Consider the following 21,948-nt stretch of genomic DNA (forward strand, 5'->3'; position numbering starts at 1 on the left):
GGCAGACCTCAGCTCTAGACTGTACCATCAGCCCCATGAGTCAGTCAGGATCAGTGTTCAGATTCTGATCCAGTGGCCACTGCTTTTGGAGACTGGCAATCACTTTCCCAGGGACCCTCCCCTTGGAAATGCTTAGGTTACCTCTGTGGGCTTCCCTCCTCTCACATACCTTGGTTCTGTAATTCTCCCCTACCTTGGGAACTCTCTGATGCTTTCAAACACAGGTTTTTTAATATTTCGTCTAGCTTTGCTATGTCTTCTCAATGGGAGGGCTGGTCCTAACCACTTAGTCTACCAATGCCACACCAGTTATAAAAATAGTTTTCAGTTTATTCAGCTTTTTAATTTATTAAGCACTTACAGCATTAGGCTTGCATGTGAGAGGAAGGAAAGGGATAGGCTGATGTGTTTTGTTTCAACTTGACCTTGGGCCTTTTGGTAGGCTCTGTGTTCAGCACATTGTGTATATGTTGTATCATGGATGTAAAAACTAGCACAGCTGTGGTCCGGAGACCCTGGCTTCTCCAAGCAAGGGAGATCTTACTTTATGACTTATAAACAATAGATGTAATTCATTCTACTCATCTTTCATCTAGCAAATAAAAGTGAGACAAAAATTAATTTTAAAGGAGTCAGTAATGTAAAAAAAAAAAAAAGAAGAAAGAGAACAGAGGAAAGAAAAAGAAAATTAATCAACAATTTAAGAGTCTCTCAATATCTGCTAGAGACAGTGCTGTCAAGGTTGTATGGTAAAGTCAGACTGGAGCCAAACAAATTTACATCTGACCGTGTGACAGATACACTGTGATTTATCTTACATATTTTCAACACTGACATAGTACTTACATTGTGTTATGCTTTATTCTAAGCCCTTTACAAATAGTAACTCATTTAATCCTCATAGCAAACATATTAGAAAAGAACTGTTATCTGTCCCACTTTCTTTCTTTTTGTCCCATTTTTGATGAGGAAACAGAGGCATAGCCAAGATAACTATGTTGCTGAAATTCACGTAGCTGGTAAGCAGTAACCCTGGGATTTAGCTCAGCCCAGTTTGCAAACTCTGTCTTTAAGCACTCTGCTAAGATATGCTATTTGTAATACCGACATGGAAGAAGAGAATTTTCAAAAGGTTTTTTTCCCAGTTGTTAGAAATCGACATGCATATTCCGTTTACTGTATAACTCAGAGTTCTTCTGTGTGCTTGAAAAGACGGCCTCTGTACAGGGTCGGTAGCATACATAACTAGTATAGCAGCTGCAGAGTTAAATGAAACCAAGCAGCTTTTTTGTCTTCCTCATCTTTGTCGTCTCCCTGGCACCTGCGTTTTCTTGTGGCCCTGGACAGGAAGCATTTGGGATAAAATCTTTCAGAGCTGACTGCGAGTCCCTGACACCAACCCCACGTCAGCCACTCGGCCACCTTTGCTGTGGCCATGGACTAGAACCAGGGCCCGTGTCGCTTATCTTCTGTGACATAAGCAGACTCCGCACTGTTGTCTGGGGTGGAGCGCATCCATTCTGCCCCATTAATTCCTCACTTTCCTTTCTCCTTCCTCCATGCAATAGCAGGTACATCACCTCAAGAAGTTAAGGTCGAAAGGTTTTCTGTTTCAAAACGTCAGCAATGTGCTGTGGTGTTTTACAAGACTCTTTCAGAGAATGAGAATTAATATTTACTGGCAAGTAGCCTGTGGCCACAAGCTCTGGTCTTTCTAACTTCAAAACACAGGCTTTTTTTTTTTTTTAACTATTCTTCTACCTTCCTCCCAGGAAAATTAGTTTTTTTGTGTGTTCTTTTGTTTCCCTGGCTTATGCTGCCTAGCAGAGGGTGTTTTGGTTATCCTTATAAATCTTCCGCGGACCTCCTCTAGATCATACTCACAGGAATTAAACATAAACTTCTCTGAAATGAGCAGCTCTCACCATTTCCCTCTCTCAGGGGCTACGCCATTGCCAGCAGCAGTGACGACCGCATGAATGAGCCGCCAACCTCGCTCGGCCTCGTGCCTCACCAGGTGAGTGACTGGAAATGAAGTCGCAACTCCAGGCCCCCTCCCGGTGGTGCAGCAGGAAAGTATTTGGGAGTCACCTTACCATGCCATCCTCCCAGCCCACCTCTCCTCCTGGCACTCCTGCTTCCTTGGAATTTCAGTGGCGGTGCTTTATGAGCACCGGGAGGGGATCCCGTGCTGCAGAATGGTGACGAGAAGAGACCCTGGACAAACAGTACTATCCAGTCTCGATTTAGCATTTCTCATGTTGACTGAGGGATTCAGGATGGAGTAGAATGAGAGAGAACGGGCTCTGGAGCCAACCAGACAGCATCAATCCCAACCCTGCAGTTATTAAGGTGGCCTTCCTTGGCCATGTCACCAAACTTGGAGCCTTAGTTTTCTTATCTGTAGAATGTGGGCAGGAACACCGACCTCAGCTGGTAGTGGCAGAGATGAGAGGTGGGGTATAGAAAGGCCTCAGCGACAGTGCCTAGAGTGTCACAGCCCTCAGTAAATGATGCTGCCAGCTGTGTTGCTGTTGTTTGTTATTATTGACTCCTTAGCCAAATAGCAGCCTTTCTGGGCATGCACGGAAAAGACCATTAGAAGTGCACAGTGTCACCAAAAAGTGGGATGTCTTTTCAGAAAAAGAATCTGAGGCTTCCTAAGGAAGGCCCATGCCGTGAGTTAAACTTGTGCTCCCTCTGCACCAGTTTTTGTGACCATGCTTTTGGAGGTTTTCTGATCTTGGAAGTCATCGCTCTGAGTTCTGTGCGAGTGTGTATTTCACTCTGTAGCAGGAGGGCCATCTCATGAGGGCAGTGGTGAGAGTGCCTGACAGTCCTGTCTGGGGGGTCGTGAGGACAGACCCACAGATGGGTGCAGAGAGCAGGGTGACTCACGCCAACCTCATTCGCCTTTCTCTCTGCCTCCCCACACCTGCTCTGTCGTTTTCTGGTTGAGGGTCTGCATCAGAAGACAGGAAGTTACTTGTCCACTTTCATAGAGAGAGGTAGTGGGTATGCTGAAATCCAAAGCTCAGCATGGTGCTCTGACCAGGGCTGTGTCTGAGGTTTTTTGAGCGGAAGCAGCACTGGCCTGCACGTTGGGAGTTGTCGTTCAATCGCTAAGTCATGTCTGACTCTTTGCGACCCCATGGATTGCAGCACACTGGCCTCCTCTGTCCTCTGCTGTCTCCAGCTGTCTGCTCAGATTCTTGTTCATTGATTCAGTGATGCCGTCCAATCATCTCATCCTCTGTCACCCCCTTTTCCTCCTGCCTTCCATCTTTCCCAACGTCAGGGTCTTTTCCAATGAGCCGGCTCTTTGCATCAGGTGGCGAAAGTATTGGAGCTTCAGCGTCAGTCCTTCCAGTGAATATTCAGGGTTGATTTCCTTTAGGACTGACTGGTTTGATCTCCTGGTAGTCTAAGGGACTCTCAAGAGTCTTCTCCCTGCACTTCAAGTCACTACTCTGGGCCACTTGCCCAAGTCGCCCGTCACAGTCTCACGTTAGGTCCTCCACCTCCCCGAGCCTCAGTGTCCACACCAGGCACTTGACCTCGTGTCCAGAATTATCTAACATGATGAGGCTTTGTGAACCATGGAACACCACGCAGATGTGACTTTTCCAGCCTCCCTCGTTCAGGAGGGCATTTATGTGACATGAATGGGTTAACCTTTTCTGCAGAAACACCTCAAGTAGGACCCAGCAGACCCTGTGGTGAGCCCCATGATAAGGAAGCAACCTTCCAGAGCCGACCTCTGCTGGGGCTGCACTCACGTGAGTCCCCACCCTCGCCCCTTTTCACAAGTTGCCTTCCTCGTCTGCTGACCTTAAGGTGTGCCCTCACCTCCTTTACAGATTTCATGCTGAGAAGGGCCTTAATTAAATTTTCAGTCATGCCCCCACACCAGTTTCCATCTTGAAGTCCTTGATGTTAAATTACCACAGTTGTAGTTTTCTTGGTGCTGAGGCCAGAGGGCAAAACAGAGTCTTTACAGAAGGGATCCCGTGTCAAAATGCGTACCCGTGTTTTTCAAGTACTATGGCAACTAATCCTTCTCAGTGTTACTCGCCCCCATGGAGCCTGGCGATTGTTTGTCATTCACCCACTCTTCCACTTCTTTCTCCTCGTTTTCAAACATCTGAAGGATTATTTTGGTTGTTGGCCATCTCTTCATTTGGCCTTTTCAAAGGCTGAAGGGTAACGCAGCCATATATGGGAAAGGCCCAGTGCGTGCGGGTGACTGCTTGCTTACATTATTTCAAGTGTCAAGCCTTTATTTTTATCCACTTTCTAAAAAGGACAGTGGAGAAAGAACTTTATGATTATTCAGGGTTGTGTGGTCCCTATTTAGAGGCTTTAAATTTCTTCCCTCTTTGTTTTTTTTTTTTTTTCTTTTTGAAGTGGAGTGGGTCCATGTATGCAACTGTGCTTTGACTAGGAGACTCTCATTTCCATGAAAACACTGGACTGTGTTACAGCGCAGACTCAGCACCACACCACCACCCCTCCCCTTCCTGGCTCTCCCAGACAAATGACTTCCTGTTGGAGAGGAACTCCCAAGCCCCTTTGTGTGCTCTGTATCCAGAGGATGGCCCACGACGTCCCCGAGCTCAGGTTTTCTCCATTCCCCAAAGGAGAGCGTTTATTAATTGGCCCCTGTGGAATGAGATGTAATAGAAAGTGATAGTCCTCGAGCGGAGAATCCCAAGGCCACTCACCCACCAGCCAGTCGGTCGTATAATCTGGGGAAGCTTGCTTCACTTCGTGCTCTCATGTCTCTGCTTTCCCCGGGGTCAGACCTGAGAGGCCTGGGGGTGACTTAGTCTGTCTCTCTGTGGGCCCACAGGCAGGATTTGGCTCATCCAGGGATTGGCCAAGTGCAGGAAAAGGCTTTATTAAGGCCCTGAAATTCAGTGATACCCAGTCTGGGGGGAGAAAAAAACCCAAAACCTCGTACTGCATTTGAAAACCATGAAGAAACCATTTGAAAGTGAGAAAATAGGCTTATGGGTTTGTGCTGTTTAAAAAGCCTCCACAGTCCATTGTATGTAGATGGGATTCTACAAGCAGACAGCCACGAGTATAAGCCCCTTTCTGTCTGTAATGTGTTTTTAATTTGTCATTTTTATCCACATATAAAATGCACACTATCACACAGATCATGAAGTGTACAACTTGGATTATCATAGAATGAATACCACGTGTGTACCCAGCACACACATCAAAATGAAATCTTGTCAAGCACTCCTACCGCCCCTTCCATGCTTCTTCCAGTTATCATGGCCTCCTTCCCACCCAGGGACAAGCATCTATTGACTCTGAATACCTCAGGAAACTTCTGTCTCATTTTGAACTTTCTGTAAATGAAATGATATGGTACATGGTCTTTGAGTCTGGCTTCTTTTGTAGAGAGAACTTTGTCACTGTCGATCTTAGCATACTGTCGTTCCCTCTGCTACTCGACGAGTGGGATCTTTTTATTTATTTTATTATTTTTTTAAAGAAGGTTGTTTTTTTTCCTGGCTCCTGGGGTCACGACTGAGTTCTGTGAGGCCAGACCCCTCCTTTTCTGGTTCTTTGGTGGGAGGCGCAGCTCAGGAGTTATCAAATGTAGAGGCCACCCCTGACGTCACCAGGCAGTTGGTGTGCAGACTGGTGAGACAGAGATGTGACGGAAATTTGCAGCTGATGTCGCTCCTGGTCATCTAACTGGACATCCCTCAGAGAATGAAAAGCGTCATGGCGATTCAGTAGTCGTCTGAACACCCCGGCCGTGAATCTAGCAGTCCCGCTTTCATCCCACCGTGGACAAGGCCGTCCACCTTTTTAGTCTTTGTGCAAAGGTACACTTAGGCCTCAAGCACTGCTTAACAAAGACCCTGGGTGGGTATGCCCCCTCCTAGGGGTTTGGTCTTGCCAACCCCATGGTTCCTTTGGGTTCTTGAGTTCTTTCTTTTAGTTAATTTCAGAAAACTAGGACAAAGCCCAAACTAGGGCAGGACCCAGGGAGGGACCAGCCTGGGAAATCTCCCCAAAAAGACAAAAGCTGAGTTAGAGCTGTGGGCTCCAGCCACGCCTCGGCCTGTCTGCACAGGCTGTGCCCCACAAATTCTCAGGCCATTACCTTTTAATAAGGTGTCTGTATTCTTTTTTTTTTTTTGAATTTTTAAAAATTTATTTTATATTTGGCTGTTCTCGGTCTTCGTTGCTGCAAGGGCTACTCTCTAGTTGAGGTGCATGGCCTCCTCCTCACGGCAGCGGCTTCTCTTGTTGTGAGCTTTAAGGCCCGTGGGCTCTGTAATTGTGGCTCCCGGGCTCTAGAGCACAGACTTAGTAGCTGTGGTGCTTAGGCCTAGTTGCCCCATGGCATGTGGGATCTTCCCGGACCAGTGATCGAACCCTCATCCCCTGTATTGGAAGGCAGATTCTTCACCACTGGGACCACCAGGGAAGTTCCCGCTTGGGTATAATTATATCAGTTGAAGGAGGCCACTCATGCCTTACAAGTTTCGCTCACCTGATAAGGCTGTCCTGTGTGGGAGGCCCACATGGCAGAGAACCTGAAGGCTCTGTGATCATACAGATCCAATTAGAATCCCAGCTTTGCCTCTTCATTTCATTTTCACCAGCTCATTTGACAAAAGGAGTTTGAGGAAGTTCTTGCCACTTGTCAGTGTGACCTTGGGCATGTTACTGATCCTTTCAGAACTTCATATTTTAAATTACTGGAATGGGCTTAATAATACATGGGGATTCATGTAGAGGCTAAATTATAGTTTCTAAATACTAGCACACCCAAGAAGGGCATGGCAACCCTCTCCAGTACTCTTGCCTGGAGAATCCCCATGGACAGAGGAGCCTGGTGGGCTATATAGTTCATGGAGTCGCAAAGAGTCAGGCACACACATGTGAAGAATCTTAGTTCCCTGACCAGGGATTGAACCCACTTTCCCCTACATTACAAGGTAGATTTTTAACCCACTGGACCACTGGAGAAGTCCCTTCTTCTTTCACTTTTCATTAAAATGGTAAAGTGGGAGCTTATCTACCCTCCTAAAAAGGAGGTTACAAGGAATCTCATAAATCTCCGGAAGCAGTGAGTGTGTAGGGAAGGGCTGGAGGGATTAGTCCCATCCTGCACTGTTTTCCAAGGACAAAGCTGGCTCACTTCCAGCTTGCTGCTTCTGCCCCTCGGTGACCTCTGTTTGAGAGTGAGAGGTGGATTAGTGGTAGTAGTTGGAGCCACTGTCTAAAACAAAGACCTCTGTGGTGCACCTAGCGTTTTGCAATTGCTAAACGCTGTTTTGACATTGAATTTGGTTAAGACTCGTTTCAACATCCAAGAGCCTTGCGGAGTTTGGATTTAGTTCATATTTCTGCAAACTCCAAGCTCTAGAAGTATTGCCAGGCCTGCCGGAAACCAGTGTGAGGTTAGGTCCCCGCTGTGGCTGCAACTATGCCTTCTCAGAGAAGCTATTTCTGTTTGTTTCTGGGCTTGGATCTTCACTTCCATCCAGGCAAGGTGGGCTTGGGGCTCCATGCTGCTTCTAACTCAGCTGAGGTAATACCACCAGGGGTGGCCCAGTGGATGGGACCCCTTTCTATTCCTGATCTATTTATTTTGTGGCCAATTGGGCATAAATGACCAAAGATAATTTAATCCACTCAGACCCTGATAGCAGCCATCTTCATATTGAGTTTTTGGTTTTGGGAGGGTGTCTGTTTCTTTGTTTTTTAGTTCCTCTGGTCTTTTTCTTTCTTCCTTCTTTTCTTTCTACCTTCTCCTTGCTTTTCAGCTTTCCCCCTACACTTTGGAGAGAAAGAACAGAACTCAGATCCCTAGCTTTGCTACTTGGTGGTTGTGGAATCTTGGGCAAGCCAAGCCACTCCCTTAGCCTCAATTTCTTTATCTGGAATACGAGGGAGGTCACAGGATGGTAGTGAGACCACTGTGAGAGGAGTGTGTGAAAACATTCCACAGAGCCAGACACATGGATGTTGTTATTTAGTCACTCAGTCGTGTCTGACTCTTTGTGACCCCATAGACTGTGGCCCACCTGACTCCTCTGTCCATGGAATTTCCCAGGCAAGAACACTGGAGTGGGTTGCCAATTCCTTCTCCAGGGGATATTCCCCATTCAGGGGTCAAACTTGTGTCTCCTGCATTGGCAGGCAGATTCTTCACCGCTGAGCCCCCAGGGATGTCACAGGGTGGCATGTAATAAATGGTTGTCCTCTGCTCAGTCTCCCCCCACCATTTCCACATGATGCCAGGACAGGCCCTCCTAGGCTGGGAGGGAGCCGTCATTCTGTGGAGGGATTGGGGGTAGAAGGGGAGGCAGGACCTCACAGGCCATGTACCCAGGGGCTGCAGAAAGCCGTTGAAAAGTCATAAGCTGAGCTGGGACGTGGTCAGGTTTCAGGTTTGGCTGCTGCACAGAGAGTAGACCGAAGGAGGTGTTAGTGGATCTGGGTATAGAGTTGGAGCCCTTGAGCCTTTAAGTGGAAGACAGCCTAATCCAGGGGCTCCCACATCTGGTGCGTCATACTCCTTGGGAGCCATGTCAGAATTCCCTGCCCCATTCCAGGTCCACTGCATGACAACCTCCAGGGACCTTTGGCATCGAAGGTTTGGCTTCAGTCTGTAGAAGTGGCTTGGCATCCTGTGGGACAAAGTACATAGTCTGTCAAGTTAACACAAGCTGAATCCTGGTCTTTGAACATACTTTTTAAGTTTTGTGCTCCAATGGACGATCGCTCTCCTTCCGACAGGGCCCTTGACTCCTGGTCCCTAGCAGACCTCCGCCCCTAGCCAGAGGGGCTAATTAGATGCACACAGGTGCGCCTAATCGGAGAAGGCAGTGGCAAGCCACTCCAGTACTCTCACCTGGAAAATCTCATGGACGGAGGAGCCTGGTAGGCTGCAGTCCGTGGGGTCTTGAAGAGTCGGACACGACTGAGCAACTTCACTTTCACTTTTCACTTTCATGCGTTGGAGAAGGAAATGGCAACCCACTCCAGTGTTCTTACCTGGAGAATCCCAGGGACGGTGGAGCCTGGTGGGCTGCCGTCTGTGGGGTCGCACAGAGTCGGACACGACTGAAGTGACTTAGCAGCAGCAGCAGCAGGTGTGCCTAATGGGTGGGGCCGGCCCCCTACTGTCCTGGAAACCACCCACCCTAGGGAGGCAGGAGGCCGAGGAGCTTCCACAAGCCCTGCTCTTCGGCTTTTTGCTTTTTACGTCATCTCTGCGCGCACCTGAGGACGGGAGCGTCAGGCCCTGCTCAGTTCAGTTGCTCAGTCGTGTCCAACTCTTTGTGACCCCACGGACTGCAGCATATCAGGCCTCCCTGTCCATCACCAACTCCCGGAGCTTGCTCAAACTCACATCCATTGAGTCGGTGAGGCCATCCAACCATCTCATCTTCTGTCGTCCCCCTCTCCTCCCACCTTCAATCATTCTCAGCATCAGGGTCTTTTCAAATGAGTCAGTTCTTCACATCAGGCCCTGTTAGCCAAACCCAAATACGACCTAGCGCCTCGTCTCACCGTGTTTGACAATGGGGATTTCAACTCAGGCTGCTTCTGCCTTTCGTGGGGCCTGGCAGTGACAGGGCACGGAGCCAGGAAGCTGCAGGTAATTGTCCTCCCCCTAGGCTCCATCGTTCCTGGGTGGGGCTTTTAAATATTCAGGGGGTAGCAAAGAGGGTCAAGAATCTGCCCGCAATGCAGGAGACCTTTGATCCCTGGGTTGGGAAGATCCCCCAGAGGAGGGCATGGTAACCCGCTCCAGTATTCTTGCCTGGAGAATCCCCATGGACAGAGGAGCCTGGTAGCCTGTAGTCCATGGGGTCACAAAGAGTCAGACATGACTGCACGGCTAAGCAAAGCAAAGAGACACATATTGTAAAGCTGTTTTATTCATAAAACAGTTTTTTTTTCCTTCTAGAAGGCTACACAGAAAACTAATGCTGAAGGCTTCTTTTTTTTTTTTTTTGAGGCAGAGGGGTTGGGAGCAATAGAGACTTTATGCTTTTCATTTTGTACCTTTCTGTAATGTTTGGAACCTGTTAATAAGGTTATTAACTTTTTTTTTAACTCTTTTTTGAGGTACAATATATGTACAGTCAAATGCACTCATTTAAATATGCAGCTTAATGAGTTTTGATGGGTATGTACTCTGGTGTATGACCACCACTACCACAGACAAGACCTGGAGCATTTCCTTCACCCCCAAAATTGACTTTGTGCCTTTTCCAGGGTAATATCTCCACTGGTCTGATTTTCATATGGACCGTTTTAGTATTTTCTTTGTTCTTTTCAGTATTAAAGGGAAAAAAAATGTCATTAGTGTAAATTAAAAAAATAAAACATACAGGGATGCAGGCAAAGTTTGTCACTGCTAAAGGATTCCTCTTACTAGACACAAAGCTAGGTAGAGAGGGATGGAGGGGTGTGTGTGTATGTGAAATTGGCAGTTTTCCCCCTCTCTGGGGAGGGGGAATAATGAGAAGCCAGTATTATTCAGGTGAGGCTGTTTAAAATGAAGTTAAGTATATAAATACTGTATTTTAAAAAATAGGAAAATGGGCGTTAAGTATGCTATGGGAGTACCGATGATTTTTTGTTCACGCTTTTGTTTTCTGTCATATGCTTGTTTTTATTATTAGTTGAATCAGATTTTTAAAAATAGCTGTTTAACACATTCTCCTGTAAGGAAAGATTGACAGCAGGTGTTAGTAATCAGTTAAGAGTTTAGAGTAAGCTGTGCACAGCCCCCAAAGTGGAAGTCTGTGTCTTGAGCAGGGTCAGGAGGCCTTGTGTGGATGGAGAGGTCACTTTGTCAAGCCTTGTCATTTAGGCATTAGTTTAGACATGGCTCAAGTAGCTGGATGTGTTGGGGTTGTGCACAGAAAATGTGGAAAGAACTAGAGGCTTGCTGATGGATTCCCTAGGTCTTCTGACATCTTCCAGGTGATGGTGAGTGTATAGAGCAAACTTCTTATGCATTTTTTTTTTATACCTTTATTTATTTAACTGCCCGGGCTCTTTGATGCAATGCACGGACTTAGTTGCCCCGCCCTGTGGCATGTGGGTGCTTAGTTCCCTGACCAGGGCTCAAACCTCTGTCCCCTGCCTTGGAAAGCAGGTTCTTAACCGCTGGACCACTGGGGACATCCCCTTGTAACTTGTTTGGCTGTGAATTGGCACCTGGCCTCTCTCAACAGGTGCAGCTTGTTTATTTGGGTTTTGCATCAGGTGCCTGGATTTTAGATTGCTCTGAGATTTCAGTGCCTGTCTAAGGAAGGTGCTAAAATTTTAAGTGCCAACCTCCACTTTTTAAATTTTAAGCATTTCTTGTAAGATATTGGGGAATACAGAGCATATTGTGTGAGCTCAGTGCATTTGTAATACTGTGAATTTAAAGCATTATTGATGGAGATGGATTTCAAATTACTTGGAAATGTGAATGATGGGAAGATGGGGTTTTTGTATTTTTGATTCATTTGGGATGAAAGTGAAAGTTGCTCAGATGTGTCTGACTCTTTGTGACCCCATGGACTGTAGCCCGCCAGGATCTTTTGCCCATGGAATTCTGCAGGTCAGAATACTGGAGTGGGTAGCCATTCCCTTTTCCAGGGGATCTTCCCACCCAGGGATCAAATCCAGGTCTCCTACATTGCAGGCAGATTCTTTACCGTCTCAGCCACCAGGGAAACCCAGGAATACTGGAGTAGGTAGCCTATCCCTTCTCCAGCGGACCTTCCCAACCCAGGAATTAAACTGGGTCTCCTGCATTGCAGGTAGATTCTGTACCAGGTGAGCTACCAGGGTTATAGTTTTCTCTGGATATTTCAGACATGAATAACTTGGTTGGCTTTTGGATGTTTGTCTTTTCTCATTCTTTCATTTCATAATTAATAATCCGTATCTATTATGTGCAAATCACTGTGCTATGGACAAATGCAAATAGTTTGACCTGTATCTTGCCCTGTAAAAGCAAATGAGATAAAGAATAAAATTTTAAGTAATTACACTACACAAGCTGATTCTAAAGTTCATATGGCAAGGCACAGGATAGTGAAACCTGACCTGGGAAAGACCCAGAATAGTGAAAATCACCTTGAAGATGAACAAAGTTGAAAGACTCACTCTTGCTGGTTTCAAAACTTACTACAAAGCTACTGTAATCAAGACAGTATAGGGACGTCCCTGGTGGTCCAGTGGTTAAGACTTCGCTTTCCAAAGCAGGGAGCATGGGTTTGATCCCTGGTCAGGGTTTCTACATGCCTCTTGGCCAAAAAAAAAACATCAAAATGTAAAACAGAAACATTATTGTAACAAATTCAATCAAGACTTTTAAAATGGCCCACATTTTTAAAAAGTGTAGTACTTTCATAAGGATAGACATATAGGTCAACAAAATAGAAATGAGAGCTCAGAAATGAATCCTTTTACATTTATGGTCATTTCTTGACAGTTCAGTTGAGGGGAATAAGAGTCTTTTCAACAAAGTATGGGGACAACTGGATTTCCACATGCAAAGAATGAACTTGGACCCTTACCCCACACCACATGCAAAAATCACCTCAGAATCACCTCAAAATGGATCATAGACCTAAATGTAAGGGCTAAAACTATCAAACTAGAAGAAAACATAATCAGTTTTCATGACATTGAGTGAGAAGTGGTTTGTTATATGTAATTTTGATATCAAAATTATATATAACAAGTAACAATAAACCTGTTATTTTCTCCACAGAATGGGAGAAACCATTTGCAGAATTATATATCTGTAAGAAACTTAAATCCAGAATATATAAGGAACTCTAAAGAGTTCAAAAGAAAAAGAAAAATAACCCAGTTTACAATGTGGCTGGGACTTTCCGGCGGTTCAGTGGTTAAGAAGCTACCCTGCAATGCAGGAATCTTGGCTTCAATCCCTGCTTGGGGAACTAGGGTCCCCTGTGCGGCAGAGCAACTAAAACCATGTGCCTCCACTACTGAGCCCATGCTCCACAGCTAGAGTCCATGTGCCACAACAGAAGATCCCATACCCCAGTGCAGTGAAGATTGCACATGCAGCAACTAAGACCCAACGCAGCCAAAAAATGAATATTAAAAAAAATTTTTTTTTGCCAACAGGACTTCCCTGGAGGTCCAATGGTTAAGATTTCGCCTTCTAATGTCTGTGTGGGGGTGGTGGTGAAGATTGATCCCTGGTCAGGGAGCTAAGACCTCACAGCTCCTTGCAGCCAAAAAAACCGAAACATAAGGCAGAATTAATATTGTAGCAAATTCAGTAAAGACTTTAAAAATGGTCCACATCAAAGAAACTTTAATAAAGTTTGGCTAAGAATTTGAATCGATATTTCTCCAAAGAAAGATAGTATGAATGGTCAAGAAGCACATGAAAAGAATGCTCAACACTACTAGTTATTAGATGCAAATCAAAAGCACAGTGAGATACCACTTCACGTTCATTAGAATAATGGCTATCCTCAAAAGACACGAGGTGGAAAAATTGGAACCCTCATACCCTGCTGCAGAAAAGAAATATGGTGCAGTCACTTGGGTCCTCAAACTGTTAAACATGTATTATAGTTACCTTGTGATTCATTGATTCCACTCTGTTAGTGCCCAACAGAAATGTTCATCAGCTTATGAATGGACAGACAAAATAGAGTATATCCATGTAACTGAATAGTATTTAGCAGTGAAAAGGAATGAAGTACAGACACATGACACAATATGCCAAGTGAAGCCAGTCGTGTATGATTCCATTTATAGTCAATAGGCAAATTAGCCAAATCAGTAGAAATAGAAAGTAGATTTCTATTTTCTAGAAATAGAAAATAGACTGAACAACAAAGGCCAGCGATGGCAGATTGTCTGGGGGGAAAGTCGGCTTTGAGCTTAGTAGCTGTATATACAAAGCCTGTGAAAAGATTGAATGCAAGACATAATCGGAAAGGCAGGATGGGCCTGAGCCACCAGGGAAGCCCAGAAAGTAGATTAGTTGTTGCCAGCGTCTGGGAAAAGTGGAGAAGGGGGCCTAATTTCTTCTGGGTTCCAAGTTTCTTTTGAGGGTGATGAAAATGTTCTGAAATTGGATATTGATAATGGTTACGAAATTCCATGAATATTCTAAAAGCCACTGAATCATATATTCTAAAAAGATGAAGTTTATGGTACATGAATTTTAATCTCAATACCCCTGTTACTTTTTTTAAAGAAATAACTATTGCACAAGGTATTTTGGTGATAAATACCAAAAAGAAGAATTTCACGTATCGCAATCCCGTAGACCACAGCACGACAGGCCTCCCTGTCCATCACCAACTCCCGGAGTCTACTCAAACTCATGTCCATTGAGTCAGTGATGCCATCCAACCGTCTCATCCTCTGTCGTCCCCTTCTCCTCCTGCCTTCAATCTTTCCTAGCATCGGGGCCTTTTCAAATGAGTCAGCTCTTCAAATCAGGTGGCCAAAGTATTGGAGCTTCAGCTTCAACATCAGTCCTTCCAGTGATCAGGACTGATCTCCTCTAGGATGGACTGGTTGGATCTCCTTGCAGTCCAAGGGACTCTCAAGAGTCTTCTCCATTACCACAGTTCAAAAGCATCAATTCTTTGGCACTCAGCTTTCTTTATGGTCCAACTCTCATATCCATACATGACTACTGGAAAAACAATAGCCTTGACCATATGGACCTTTGTTGGCAAAGTAGTGTCTCTGCTTTTTAGGATTTATGAAAGGAATGTGTTTGAGCTTGAGTGGCTTTTAAGGAAGCTAGAGATTTGGATATATAGCTGCTTGCAAAAGGAATAGCTCTGAGTCACAGAGTTTGGCATGAGGTAAGGCCAGCAAACAATCCTAAAGGAAATCAATCCTGAATATATCCATTGGAGGGACTGATGCTGAGGCTGAAGCTCCAATACTTTGGCCACCTGATGTGAAGAGACGACTCATTGGAAAAAGACCCTGATGCTGGGAAAGATTGAAGGCAGGAGGAGAAGGGGATAGCAGAGGATGAGATGGTTGCATGGCATCACTGACTCAAGGGACATGAGTTTGAGCAAGCTCCGGGAGATAATGAAGGACAGGGAAGCCTGGCATGCTGCAGTCCATGGGGTCGTAAAGAGTTAGACACGACTGATGGAATGAACAACAAAGGCCAGCAATGGCAGATTGTCTGGGGGGAAGTTGGCTTTGAGCTTAGCAGTTGTACATAGGAAGCCTGTGAAAAGAATGAATGCAAGACATAATCGGAAAGGCAGGATGGGCCCAGATTAGGGGCCCTTGAGTGCCAGCATGAGGAATTCTCTGCTGTATTTGGTCACCCTAGGAAGCTGATGGGGCTTCCCTGGTGGCTTAGATGGTAAAGTGTCTGCCTGCAGTGTGGAAGACCAGGGTTTGATCCCTGGGTCAGGAAGATCCCCTGGAGAGGGAAATGGCAACCCACTCCAGTACTCTTGCCTGGAAAATCCTATGGACAGAGGAGCTTGGTAGGCTACAGTCCATGGGGTCACAAAGAGCTGGACACGACTGAGTGACTTCATTTCACAGGAAGCTGATGGGGCTTCCCAGGTGGTGCCAGTGGTAAAGCATCCGCCTGCCAATGTAGGAAACACAAGAGATGTGGGTTTGAACCCTGGGTCTGGAAAATCCCTTAAGTAGGACTTGGCAACCCACTCCAGTATTCTTTCCTAGGAAATCCCATGGACAGAGGAGCCTGGTGGGCTGCAGTCCATGGGGTCAGAAAACAGTGGGACGCAACTGAGTGCGCACGGGAAGCTGAGGGAAAGTGGTACACCTCAGCTGAGTCTTAGGAGACTCAGTCCACCCCAGAGCATTGGGAGCTTGCTCTCCTGTCGAGGGCCCTGTTAGGAGTCCATCACAGCCGGTGTGAGAAGAGGCTCTTACATTTCCTAAAACTGGAATTAGTTTGGAGTTCTGAGCCTTCTGATACGAGCATAGCAATTTGCAAGACCTCACACACAGATGCTATTCTACTTCGTTTCCTGGGAAAGTGGGTCACAGTGTCCTGGTAAAGAGCTGTCTGGGTGCTAAGCAGTGGCGATGGGACCCCTGCTCAGCTGCTCTGTCCACCTCGGCTCCTTTCTGTCGCTCGCCATATGTGCTTTTTGTTTACATTTTCTCTCTCCTTCCTCCCTCCCTGTCCTTTTTTCTCCCTTCCTTTCTGCTCCTAATTGGTTCTACTGTCTTCCTTCCCCGTGGCTTTTATCTCCCCACCTTCAGTTGTCTAGCAAATTGCCGCTACCCCTTTGCACAACATGAAGTTTGATATTAGCTATATGAAAGAAAAGACAGGACACCTTTTCATGAAGTGTATACGGAACCATTGACGTGTAGGCCATGGCAGTGAATATTTTCATGGAAAACAGGCTACATATGATGAATGTTTTTCTAGGTAAATTTAATGTGAAAGCCACTGAGATATGAGGAGACTAGTTCTGAGAATTTTTTCAGTCCTGTCGCTTCAAGATCTCATGAGGACGTCAGCGTGCCCTTTTGTGGTCTGCCGTTCGAGTCTTTCCTGCCGGTTTGCCGTCTCCAGTTTTGGTGAACCAGAGAGCAGACTCAGGGCCCCGCTTGTGCCTCAAGCACTGGCCCAGGAAATGGTCACCACATTCCCAAGACACGGGAAGCTCAATGACTGTCCCGTTTTCAAAGGTTCACCGCGAGGCCAGCTACTTATCCCAGCTGTCTAATTTATTGTTTCTACCAAACACTTTCAATCTAGCTTTACACTGAAATCTCATCACATATAGATGACGACATTTAAAAGATTGCTGTGGGCATTTCCTTTAAGGTGAGATTTTCCCTTGATAAGTGTGCAAATGCAGCTAGACTGTTGGTTGCAGTGGAGTTACCCACGCTGTGAAGGAGGTCTGTCCCCATAAAGAGTTTGCCAGGTTTTGTCGGGATTTTTTGGGGGGGGGGGGCGGGTAGCAGAGAATTGCTAGGGTGGCTACTGGCAACAAGAACTAGGGGTGGGATGGGGGGGGTTGCTTGTTGTGCTGTGTTCAAGTGAGGCTGTTAAACGTGCGGTGAGCCCTCATGTGGAAGACGAAAGCTGTGCTGTCCTGAGAGGGAGGGAAGGCGGGGAGCCTAGGCCAGCTTGGGAGTTGGGGGCCCACTTCTGAAGCTTAGCGCAGTCACTCTCTACTTGCCTGAGCCAACAGTCTTCACCCTCCTCAGTCAGAGTCCCATCAACAGGACAGCTGTCAAGATCAAATACATTAACTGGGGAGAAGATTCATATTGTTTGGCTTCTTATAAATGTTTAGTCCTCTGGAGTCTTCAGAGATTTTACCAGATGTATTTTTAATAATAATGTTTTCATGATAAATATAAAGGACGGGGAAGCCTGGTGTGCTGCATTCCATGGGGTTGCAAAGAGCCTGACATGACTGAGCAACTGAACAGCAATAACAAGTGATAAAGTTTAAACTTCTCTTTTGGTAACAAGTGTAGTTCTGGAGGTATAATATCTGAATAAATTACCTAAGTCATAGTTTGTGAAGCCTGACTATATCTTATTGTTGTATAGTTGCTAAAGTCGTGTTCTACTCTTTGTGACCCCATGGGCTGCAGCCAGGCTCTTCTGTCTTCCACTATCTCCTGGAGTTTGCCCAAATTCATGTCCATTGATTTGGGGATGCTATCTAACCATCTTATCCTCTGCCACCCCCTTCTTTTGCCTTCAGTCTTTCCCAGCTTCAGGGTCTTTTCCAATGAGTTGGCTGTTTGCGTCAGGTGGCCAAAGTATTGGAGCTTCAGCATCAGTCCTTCCAATGAAGAGTCAGGGTTGATTTCCTTTAGGACTGACTGGTTGGATCTCCTTGCAGTCCAAGGGACTCTCAAGAGTCTTCTGCCGCACCTAAATTTGAAAGTTCAGTTCTACAGTGCTCAGCTTTCTTTATGGTCCAGTTCTCACATCTGTACATGACTTCTGGAAAAACCATAGCTTTGACTTTACAGACCTTTGTCAGCAAAGGGATGTCTCTACTTTTCAATATGCTGTCTGGGTTTGTATTGCTTTCCTTTCCAAGGAGAAAGCATCTTTTAATTTCATGGCTGCAGTCACCATCCGAGTGATTTTGGAGCCCGAGATCTGTCACTTCGCCCTCTGTTTGCCATCTACTGATTGTAGCTGAAAGTGAAAGTTTATCACTAAGTTGTGTCCAACTCTTTGTGACCCCATGGCCTGCAGCACAGCAGGCTTCCCTGTCCATCACCAACTCCTGAAGCTTGCTCAAACTCATGTCCTTCGAGTCAGCGATGCCATTCAACCATCTCATCCTCTGTCCCAGGCTGATACCTTGTAAATGGAAATCAGGTGTAGTTCAGAATTTTATGCTCAGGGTGGCGCTGTTTTCCCATACTTTTGGTAATGTGTGCATTTTATCTCTGTGGGTTCCAAGTCAGGCAAGTAACTCGATATACACTTAGGACCATTTCTACCTTCTGTTGTTCACAGACCTTACCTTATGAGGCCCTATCCAATGCCATATCCTAAAAGTGCACCTTTATCCTATATTTGCTCTAACATATGTGAGAATTGCCATAATAAACTAGTTGGCTGATTATATATTTGAAGACATTTATTAAAACAATAGATTTTCCAGCTTTCTTTTGATGTTTTGGAGTCAGTTTGTGTTTAGGTCTCAGATATGTGCAAAGCTTGTGTGCCAGTTCTTAATGGAATAAAGGGCCTAATATAGTTCTTCTTCAAAACTGGTTTATTTAGTACAAGTACTAAAGTACATTGAACTCCATTTTCATTAGTAATTGTTCATAATCTGTATCAAGAGCACCGTATTAATTGTTCCCCACTTCTTGTCAGAAATTACACGTGCCCTTCGCAGGTGTGTCTTTCGGGGCTTGACGTGAATTTTTGTTTGTTTGTTTCTAGATACGAGGATTTCTGTCACGGTTTGATAACGTCCTTCCTGTCAGCCTGGCCTTTGACAAATGCACAGCTTGTTCTTCCAAAGTAAGTCATTCTATATTGGCGGGACTTGTTTTCTAACATGAGCCCTGTCAGCCAGAGGCACCGAAACCTCTGAGGGCTTTTCAGAGGTGGGGGAGGGCGAGGGTCTAAAGGAAAAACCAAACCAGAAGGGGTTATGTTTTCATTTATCTGTATTCATTCACACAGGGAAACCAGGCTGAGAAAGTTTGTAGTATAGCAAGAGAGACTGAATTAGATCATTACAGCTCTGTGTCAGCCCTTGCAGCAGGCTGATTTGGGCTCGAATTTGAACTTTTCTCGTCTTTGTTCCTCCCCCGAGGGCTCCTCATTCGCACCGACCATCACAGAGCAGTTTTTTAAGTGTTGCTCAGAGGATGAGGGATACCAGGCAGTCCTGATGGTGTGTGTGTCTTTTGGAGTTCCACATAATGACAAAGAAAAAGTAAACAGAGATTAGGGGCCTGGATGGGGAGCCAATAAAAGGGCCCATTCAGCTTTGATCTTTCCAGAGGCTCTAAAAACACAGCAAGTGTGTCCTCCATTGTAATGGAAACCGGCTGATATATCTCAAACCTACAGTGATGGCATCTCATTTTTTTTTAATAGGCCTTGAGATAGTCTGAGTTATTTTTACACATACACTGTGTGTTCTAGCTGACTTCCTTTTGGAAAAACCTCTCTAAGCCTTCTAACGCCCAGTGATTTAACCTGGCTTTTAAAACTCAAGATTCTTGGTAAAACTTCCATGTTCAAGTGTTAGGCGTTGGGGTCATTAATCCCAAACTTGGGCCTTTCAGTTGTAATCTGGGACTTCTTTGCTGTGTAGCCTACATCAGGCGGTCTGAACAGGACTGAATTCTGGGTAAAGTCTCTGCACTCTGAGATGACAAGCTGTCTTTGAAAATTCCACTTGGGTCTCATCTTAGGAGAAGCACCATCCTGATCTGTTTCTCTAAAAAGTTAACTCAGATTTGACCAACAGTGTTGATAAATTTGGTTAATTTTAGGTGCTCAAAAACTTCGAGTAATTATTTTTTTTCTTTCTTCTTCAGAAGCAAACTGAGCTCCTGTTTTATCACTCTGCATCCCAAGTGTCCATGTTGAGAGTTAAACTTTACCATTTGTAGGTAGCGATCCACGAGCTCATACTTCCCGTAGGTTCTCTAGGGCGTCTTATGTCTATGTGCCTGAGCCAAGTCCTCAAGGATGTCTGTGTGCACTTTCGTCTTCAGAAATACAGGTTTTAGGATTATGTGCTCTTCAGCACAGTACCTTTTTTTTTCCCCCTTTGAATGTCTGAGCTAATCGGTCTCAAAATAACTTGGCAGTATTTATTTTCATATTGAAATTGTTTGACACAAGTGTCAGAGACTTCTCTGTGGCTTTATCTAGGTCTAGTTAGTCAAATGCGGTGAAGATAATTAGGTTTTCTAAGTGAAATGCAAACACTTATTTTTTTTTTCCTTGTTCTATTTCTAATTAAATTAGCCCGAGATACTGTTTATAAAAGGATCACAAGCATATCCGCTAGCTGTGGTCCCTTACATTCTTTGAAAGAGCATAGCTTTGCATTTTTCTTTCACACTTATTGTAAGCCTTAAATTAAGTATAGATAGTACTTTTTTTTTAGCAAAGTTATTTCCTCTTGGTGGTCATTCTGAGAGTCCTGCTTTACATAAACACGCTGGAAGACTTAATACAAACTGACTTGCATTTTAACAGCTGTGCTATTCCCAGAGCGATCACTTTTCATGTGGTCCGGGTATTAAATTTCTTTTGTGCTGAAAAGGTTGCTTCATGGGTGCATGTATTTCCTTACAGTAGAAGCCCAGCATTTACTTACTTGGCTACCTTACTCAGTTGCTTAGGAGAATGTCATTCTCTATTATCTGCAAGCCCAGCATTAATACTTTGAAATGACAGATGCAGTTACATTTTCATCTCTGTGCATGTGAATTTTTCTTAATGCATACTTAGCATGATATTTTTTTTATACTGAGTCATATCATAGTTGTTTTTATTTCAAAAAGATTCTTCAGGGCTAAAAATGACTTTTAAAAATTTCTCCTTTGACATCCATGAAGTAAATTTTTCCTTTGGTACTTTTCAGTATTTTTGCTTCCCCCCCTACCCTACCCCCTATAGGACTAAGGCCATACTTGTGTCTTGATATTACTTCCATGAAGTACTATTATGATTTTAAAAAACAAAGTACTAAATAGAATGGGCTTCCTAGGTGGCGTAGTGGTAAAGAATCTGCCTGCCAACACATGACATGTAGGTTTGGTCCCTGGATTGGGAAGAATGGCAACCTGCTCCATTGTTCTTGCCTGGAAAATTCCATGGACCGAGGAGCCTGGTCCAGGGCTACAGTCCACGGGGTTGCAAAGACTCGGACACGACTGAGCACACACACACACAAGGCCATTCTTGTGTCTTGATTTAACCATAAATACAGATAGATTGGGGAGGTAGAATAAGCTGTGCTGAGTAATAATGCCTTCATTACCTTATTTATGTAAATAAAACATAGACTTTTTATAAAGCCTGAGCTGGGGAAGAGTACAGTTCTCTACTTAGGTGTCAGGGAAACTAGATCATCTACACTCAAATTATTCCTTATCCTAGTTGATTTCAGCTTGGCATGCAGACAGGTGAATTGTTCCATCTTCCAGCAAAAAATATTGAAGGATCTAGAGGGAGGAGGGCAGTGAGGAGTCGCTTTCATTCCGATTTAAGTGTATCGCCTTGTAAGACTTTCTAAAATGATAGATAGTATCTGTCACTGGAATTTCAAAAAACCCTATTTCAAGATTTATGTCTTTCTTTTCTTTCTTTTTTTAAGTTTTCAGAGCCAAATAGTTTTGTGGAACTGCTATCAAAGGGAAAAGTATAATTTTGAAACCAATATTCTTAAAAGAATTTCTCATAATACTTTG

General features: G+C 44.9%; 1 protein-coding gene across 30 annotated transcripts in view; it reads left to right on the forward strand.

Moving 5' to 3' along the window:
• ATG7 (autophagy related 7) overlaps positions 1 to 21,948 on the forward strand; it is a 512,414-nt gene that overhangs the window by 284,032 nt on the left and 206,434 nt on the right. For all 30 annotated transcript variants that reach the window (XR_014064308.1, XR_014064309.1, XM_081526092.1 and 27 more), the window contains 2 exons: positions 1,942 to 2,017; positions 18,950 to 19,030. Coding sequence is in view for 28 of the 30 variants with exons in the window: in XM_081526092.1 (XP_081382218.1) it covers positions 1,942 to 2,017; positions 18,950 to 19,030 (157 nt within the window). In the remaining 2 variants the exon portion in view is untranslated. The remainder of the gene's footprint in view (positions 1 to 1,941; positions 2,018 to 18,949; positions 19,031 to 21,948) is intronic.

This window comes from Giraffa tippelskirchi, chromosome 9 (genome assembly GCF_054371585.1).
Source record: "Giraffa tippelskirchi isolate mGirTip1 chromosome 9, T2T-mGirTip1v1.2.pri, whole genome shotgun sequence".
NCBI classification, from domain to species: Eukaryota; Metazoa; Chordata; class Mammalia; order Artiodactyla; family Giraffidae; genus Giraffa; species Giraffa tippelskirchi.